This window comes from Dipodomys ordii, unplaced genomic scaffold, assembly GCF_000151885.1.
Source record: "Dipodomys ordii isolate 6190 unplaced genomic scaffold, Dord_2.0 Scaffold29, whole genome shotgun sequence".
NCBI classification, from domain to species: Eukaryota; Metazoa; Chordata; class Mammalia; order Rodentia; family Heteromyidae; genus Dipodomys; species Dipodomys ordii.
The window spans coordinates 7,736,007-7,743,544 of NW_012267245.1; the positions used below are offsets into that span (position 1 = coordinate 7,736,007).

At 39.7% G+C, this 7,538-nt stretch overlaps 1 protein-coding gene across 1 annotated transcript in view; it reads left to right on the plus strand.

Annotated features, from left to right (window-relative positions):
- Dmxl1 (Dmx-like 1) overlaps positions 1 to 5,275 on the plus strand; it is a 114,541-nt gene extending 109,266 nt beyond the window's left edge. Inside the window, exons 40-42 of the mRNA XM_013016020.1 lie at positions 5 to 140; positions 370 to 587; positions 3,170 to 5,275. Of these exons, the coding sequence (XP_012871474.1) occupies positions 5 to 140; positions 370 to 587; positions 3,170 to 3,394 (579 nt within the window). The 3' untranslated portion in view covers positions 3,395 to 5,275. The remainder of the gene's footprint in view (positions 1 to 4; positions 141 to 369; positions 588 to 3,169) is intronic.
- The last annotated feature ends 2,263 nt before the right edge of the window (positions 5,276 to 7,538 follow it).

Below are 7,538 nucleotides of genomic sequence, written 5' to 3' on the forward strand. Positions count from 1 at the left end.
CCAGGTCCCCTGTGCTATGGCCAGCACTGCTCAGCTGCAGTTCAGCCAGGTCCCCTGTGCTATGGCCAGCACTGCTCAGCTGCAGTTCAGCCAGGCTCCCCTGTGCTATGGCCAGCACTGCTCAGCTGCAGTTCAGCTAGGTCCCCTGTGCTATTGCCAACAAGCCCTCTGGGCTCCTCCCACAGATCATTCTTCAGTGCCTAATGTCCTGTATCTCACATCATGCTTCTTTAGATTTCATTTGGTTTTGTTTTTAAATTGTTTCACGTGCACAAGTAAACCTGGTGTATTACTCTGTTTCACCCACAAGCACAGAAGTCTGTTTCTTTTACTGCTCAGTGGTTTTAACTTCATTTTAAAATTTTTCAGCTTTTACCTGCCATGATAGTGGAGCCACTGTGTTAGCATATGCTCCCAAACATCAACTACTGATATCCGGTGGCAGAAAAGGCTTCACATGTGTATTTGACCTTCGACAACGCCAGCAAAGGCAACTCTTTCAGAGTCATGATTCTCCTGTTAAAGCTATTGCTATTGATCCAACTGAAGAGTACTTTGTTACAGGGTCGGCAGAAGGCAATATAAAGGTAAACACAATTGATATCCCAGTGTCTACAGCTTGGAAGACTCAAGGCCCAGCACCGGTGGCTCATGCCTGTCTTCTTCCTAACTACTCAGGAGGCTGAGAGTTGAGGATCTTGGTTAAAAGCCAGCGTGGGCAGGAAACTCTGTGAGACTCATCTCCAGTTAAACAACAAAAAAAGCCAGAAGTAGAACTGTTGATTCAAGAGTGCCAGCCTTGAGCAAAAAAGCTCAGGAATAACACCAAGGCCTTGAGTTTAAACCCCAGGACTGATGCCAAAAACAAAAAACCTCTTCAGAAAACTTTGCCTTGAAGTCATGTTAATGACACTAGTCTACTATTGTAGTCAGCAGTACTAACTGCTATTTAATAAATCTTCTGAGTATGATTTTTATATTTATATATACATACATACATATAAAGTAATTGTTTTTTTTTTTTAATTTTTTGCCAGCCCTGGGGCTTGAACTTGGCCTGGGTGCTGGGTGCTATTCCTTAGCTCCATTAGCTTAAAGCTAGTACTCTGCCACTGCTCCACCTGCAGTCTTTTCTGTGATTAATTGGAGATAAGTCTCTTGGACTTCCTGTCCACGTTGGCTTCAAATCTTCAATCCTCAGAACTCTGTCTCCTGAGTAGCTAGGATTCTAGGTGTGAGCCACCAGCGCCTTGCTTGACTGTGATTATATTTAACTTGAAAACTTTCTATTATTTCTCAATTGTTTTAAAATATGTTTTATTCATTCTTAAGGACAAAATTTTTCATGGATATAAAGATGTTTCAGATGTTAGTTTAGTCTGGCCATGATGGCTCATGCCTGTAATCCCAGCTTCTTGAGAGGCAAAGATCAGGAAGATCACTCATGGTTTGAGTCTACCACAGGCAATTAATGCATGACCCTATTCAAAATAACTAAAAGCAAAAAGGTCTGGGGACTTGGCTCAAGTGGTAAAGTACCTCCCTACCAGGCACAAGTTCTTGAGCAAATCCTGGTACGCCAAAAAAGTCTTGACTCCATATTCTTATCTAATTTACTGAATTTAATTTTCTGGTGTACTGAATAGTATGCTATCATTTTAATTTTAATCCATATTCTTCCCTATTCGAGAAATCTGTACCTGGAGAAGCCTTGCCTATAGCAGGCTTTTTCAAACTATTGTGTTTAAGATTTAGAGAAATTGTTCAAAATGTTAAGCAGTTTGTTAAAACTGCTAAGGATCTCACCTAAGAAACACTGGATTGTGAAGTCCAGGGCTGCAGCATGCCCACACAGTAGTGTGGGTGGAGGGCCCCTTGGCCTTGTCAGGTAATAGGTAGCACAGTGGATACTGCATTCCTGACGGGTAGGGCAAGGCTACTTTCCTAATGGGTCAAGGGTAGAATACTCCCTTAATGGGTTAGGTCAGAGCAGACTACTCTGATGATGAGTAGATTCTCCGTGCTATTTTAAGGTCAGCAGCCCTGGATTTGAGGGGTTCTCGTTTAGAATTCATTAAGCACTAGTGGCGTATTTAGTGCAGTTAGGTGGACTTCTTTGTTATAACTGGCATATTGTTTTCATAATTCTTAGCCCAGAAAACCTAAAATTGTAGAATTTTGAAAAGGCATTTCTCAAAATGAAATATAATTGTTAGCACAGTTATTGTTCTTTGGTTTGCAGCAAGTTTCTTATCTGGCCTTTAGAATGAAATGTAGTTTGGTATAGATCAACTCTTTAGTTTTTGTATACTGATTCTGAGGTTCATTCTTTTACCATGCAAAAAAAATAGAAAATACACAATGTATTCAGAAGCTATAATTTAACAAATTCATATACAGAGTAGTATGAGTAAACAAATTTTGGAGAGACAAGTTTCCTTCCAAGTGTTGTATATATCATTAGGAAATAAACGGGCCTTGCTAAACCTGAAGCCAGCGTCCTAAAGGCATAGATCTTCTACCTATGTTAAAAAATGGGATTGGAGGTGTGGCTCAAATGAATACCACTTGGTGAGAAAGTTCAAGGTGTACAGAGTTCTTGCCATTAACTGCCAAAAACAACAAAAAAAGAGGGAGAAGAGAGGACATTTATTTTGATAGAGCTGAAAACAGGAAACTCTTAGTAAATTAAGTATTCTGAAGTTGACACGTCTTGTGATTAGAATGTCGCTTTTCTAGGCTGCAGGGCTTCTAGATGTCAGGAGGAGCCTCTGGCAGCTGCTCTGATCTCTTGCGTGCGTGCTCCCTCTTGTAGCAGAGGATCATCCCACTGTACCGCAGTCTGCAGCATCCTGTGTGTGTGTGCAGTGCACAGCAAAAGCTCTGCCGAGAGAGAAAATGTCCCTGCAGTGTTCCAAGATTTTGTTCCTCGTGTCTTTCTCATTTCCAATATTGCGCTAATATTAACTTACTCTTTCACTGGATGGATATTTTTAAGTATTTAGTATTAAAGCAATTGGTAAATTGCAACACCCTGTTCACAGTTAAGGTGTCATCATAAAGCTATACAGATTTTTCTTCCTTCTTTGTTTATCTGCACAGAAAGGCAGGCTTAAGTTTTCATTTGGATTCTTAAGTCAGTTCTCCTTTTGTTTTTTATGTCTTTCAGATCTGGAGTCTTTCTACCTTTGGTCTTCTCCACACTTTTATCAGTGAACATGCTCGGCAGTCCATTTTTAGGAATATTGGGACTGGTGTGATGCAGATTGAGACGGGACCAGCAAATCACATTTTCTCTTGTGGAGCTGATGGGACAATGAAGATGAGGATACTGCCAGACCAGTTTAGCCCCTTTAATGAGGTGTTAAAAAATGATGCAAAACTTGTGCTGTAGCAGAAAAGCTTATAACTTATTACTTGTTTGATGGATGTGGCCAACAAAAGTAATGTCCACTATGCCACAAATAAGCCACTGCTTCCTTGTTTCTGTATCTATGGAGCTTTCTCCCACGCACTGATGCCTTAAAAATTAACAAAGTCACTCAAATTAGATCATATTGCCTAACGTAGGATGAATAAGCAGTGCGGTAACCATTCCTGTTTATAGTCTATTATAGTGTGTTAGAGTTAAAGGAATTCTGTTTTCTTACTGGTGACACACTTCTGCAAATACCTCTGCATGACATTAAGTAAAGGCAGTTGCACATAATCCATATCACTTAATTTGCAATGTTCTCACTTCTTTTATCGGACTTATACCTTTCTAACTTCCCTTAATTAGTGACGGATCAATATTTGAGTAAGAATCAAACACATAATTAAATCTCTGTTGAAACTGTCCTTGGGACTTCGGTGATTAAGGAGCCGAATGGTTTATTGTGTCAGGTTCTCACCAGTGCCCTCAGGAGCCCAGCTGTATGTGTGTAAATGTTTCTGTGTGTGTGTGTGTGTTACACATCTTATTTGAATTTAGTTTCATATATATAGTATATACATATATATATACACACACACATATATACGTGTGTGTATATCTATATATACAAATCTACAAGATTTTCATGTGTTTTTGTGCCATAATGACTGCTATCAGAATAACAACTTCTTTAGCAACTATGTTTTTCCATTACTTTTTTTGAATTCCCATCCTAATTTTATTAAAATAAATCTTCAGACTTCCAAGAGTATTATTTTAAAGATTACATTGAGTAAAACAAATCTTACTAGGAAATATTTTCTGTTGATACTTATACTTACAAGTGAGTTTGTGAGTTTGTCAGAGTTTTGAGCATCAAACACTTAAATTTTATTTTTACCTTATTTCTCACATTTTTAGGTGCTTTCATTCTCACAGTTCTGAAAACCTTATAGCAGTGTTTTTAGAAACAAATGTGAAAAGAGTCAGTAGATAGTATTCACAAATGTAAAATGCCCCCCCCGAGCTACCATTAATAGAAAATAAACCTTATATTTTATTATTTTTGCCAAAATATTTTATTATTAAATATGACCAAAATATTTAAAATGCACAATGTTTTTAACTTAACTATGCTTATTCTATTTCTGTCTGTTTTGTGCTATTCCCTTTCTGATTCAGAATTTTAGGAAACTTGATAAATACTTGATCTTAACAAAGGAGACTGAGGTAGAAACAACTAAGTATATACGAAAGTATTGTATGCTGTTTAGCCTAAATTTATTTTGTTTAGTTGGAACTATAAATTAAGAGCATTTTTATGTAATGAAATATGGACAGTTGTTATATTGAAAATGAAAGAGTCAAATAAAGCAAAGAAATGAAGGGCTGGCAAAATGAATTTTGTAATATCCTCAGGATACTTTTGTTATAAAAGTATATTGCTAAAGATTTTGTAAATTGTATTTCATAATTTTAAATGTATTGAGCAGGTTGCAGTGATAACACTGTCATTATACAGAGAGTTTATTTGCACAGAAGAAGCTGCACCTGTGGGTCACGCACTAACATATTCCATGGGGAAATCTGTGACAACGTCGCAAACAATTCTGCTGTTTGCTGTAGTTAGCTTAAGGTATTTTTCTGTGATTTCTTCACAAATCAAGATTCAAAAGGCTTTAAACACTATTGTTCAATGAGATAGACATTTTACTGTTGTGCTTGCTAGAACAAAAGGCATTGGGAAAGAAACTATGAAGCATTTTAATGAGGATTTATATGAATAAACCATAAATTATGTAAGATCCTATGTATTTACATTCAGAGTCATAATATTTTAAATAAATAATCATGCAGTTACTTTTTTGGCATGCTATTGTTTTAAGTAATACTTGTGCCACTTTAGTTGACTTTGAGTATGTGACACTTTCAAATGGAAAGTTTCTATGTTCACATTTCACCAAGGTAGTTCCTCAAAGACCCTCTTGTTCCTTGTTTCTTTTCTAGTCTTTTACTTAATAGGTGGTGTTATTCACAACAGGTGGGAATAAAAATAATTGAAATGTGTAGATAAGTATAAAATGGTATGCATATATGTGAATTTTCATTGGGTACAGCAAAATACATTTTTTTTTTCTGGTTGTGATGCCTGAACTCTGGGCCTGGGCGCTGTCCCTCAGCTCTTCAGCTCAAGGCTAGCGCTCTACCGCTTGAACCACAGCGCCACTTCTGGCTTTTTTCTTTTTGCTTATGTGATGCTGAGGAATCGAACCCAGGGCCTCATGCATGCAAGGCAAGCACTCTACCACTGAGCCACCTTCCCTGCCCGCAAAATACATTTTTAAAGTCTGTATTTTCTGATAATGTAGCTTTGTTACAAGAACTCACAGCACTGCAGCTCTCCTCATCTAGAGTACAGATATTTTCCTGCTTACTTGCTGTGTAAGATAGTCACTTCTGCATTCTTCTTGCCTGCTCTGTACCCTTGTTGTACGTCCTTCTTTAAAAGGAAAAAATTGTATGCTGAGGGCCAGTGGTCCATGCCTGTAATCATAGCTACCCAGAAGGCTGAGATCTGAGGATCAGGGTTCAAAGCCAGCCAGGCAGGAAAGTCCACAAGACTCTTATCGCTAATTAATCACTAGAAAACCAGAAATGGTGCTGGGAAGGTGGCTCAGTGGTAGAGCACTTGCCTTGCATGCATGAGGCCCTGGGTTCGATTCCTTAGCACCACATATGCAGAAGAAGAAGAAAAAAAGCTAGAAGTAGCACTGTGGCTCAAGTGGTAGAGCCCTAGCCTTGAGCTGAAGAGCTGAGGGACAGCGCCCAGGCCCACGACAGAACCAAAAAAAAAAAAAAATTGCAAAACAACTGAAACAGTTCAGAGAGAAACATTTAAAGAAAAGCCTTATGCAACCTTAGAGAATTATGATTTTTAACTGAAAACTTAGGACATGTACTTAACAGAAAATTTTAAGGTCATCTGACAGGGGACTACAAAGTTAAAAGAATAAGTGATAGACTAGAAGAAATAATTTTCATCGTGATAGGAAATGTGTATGTATGAAGACTTGATGATCACAGGAAAGCAGGAAAGTTTGTGGGACTCTTATCCAATTAAACACCAGAAAAACAGGAAGTGGTGCTGTGGCCCGAAGAAGTAGAGCACTAGACTTGAGGGAAAACTGTAGCTCCCAGACCCTGAGTTCAAGCCCCAGGATGGGCCAAAAAAAAAAGTCAAAATAGGAGCTTGGAGAACAAAAACTCAGCCAATGATGCAGATGATCAAGTTGTGAAAGCAAAGGAAAAGTTGTTTTTCTTTTGGGGTGTGTGTGTGATACTGAGACTTAAATTTGGGGTCTCATGCTTGCTAAGTAATTGCCACACCCGCAGCCCTTTCTGTTTTTCTGTCATCCTCACATTTCCTTGCAAGTGGCCCACGTTTTCAAATGCCATCTTCTCTGCCTGTGTCCTGTTCAGGGAAATTTGAAGGTTCAAAGACCTCTTTACACTTTGAACATTTCCAGTTTCCTTTTACGTCTATCTAGTAAAGTTGCTTTAAAAGCTTCATGGGTTTCTTACACACCAAGTTGTTATCCACTCTAGCAGACCAAAACCGCGGCCGTGTCTCTCTTCAGCATAACTTCCTTTCTCCCCCCAGTGTGTTCACGCCCATTTTCACTGCACCTTCCACAGCGCCATGCAGTGGCTGTGCAGTGAGAGGGCCACTGTCACCGAGGAAGCACAGCGGGGGCCAGAGAAGGAACGCGTCCTCAGCAGACAAGCCCCAGATGACCAGTCCTCTTCAGCCTGACCTTGAGCTACCCCGGGGCGTCTTTGGAATGCGGCTAACGGCCATCTACACTTCGCCTGGTTTATTAGCTTGAGCTTTTATCGGCCCAAAAGTTCGTGACTCCAGAGGTCGCTAACAGCTATTTGCAAAGTTCCTGTTGCTGTTACGAGTGGGTTATTGGGAGCTTTCGATCTGAGGCACGTCCATGATTCCCACTGGAAACACCCCAGCCGGTCACAGGTGTGAGCAGGTGACAGGTCATCACACTGGTGGGGCAGGTGGCAGGTCGTCACACTGGTGGGGCAGGTGGCAGGTCATCACTGGTGGGGC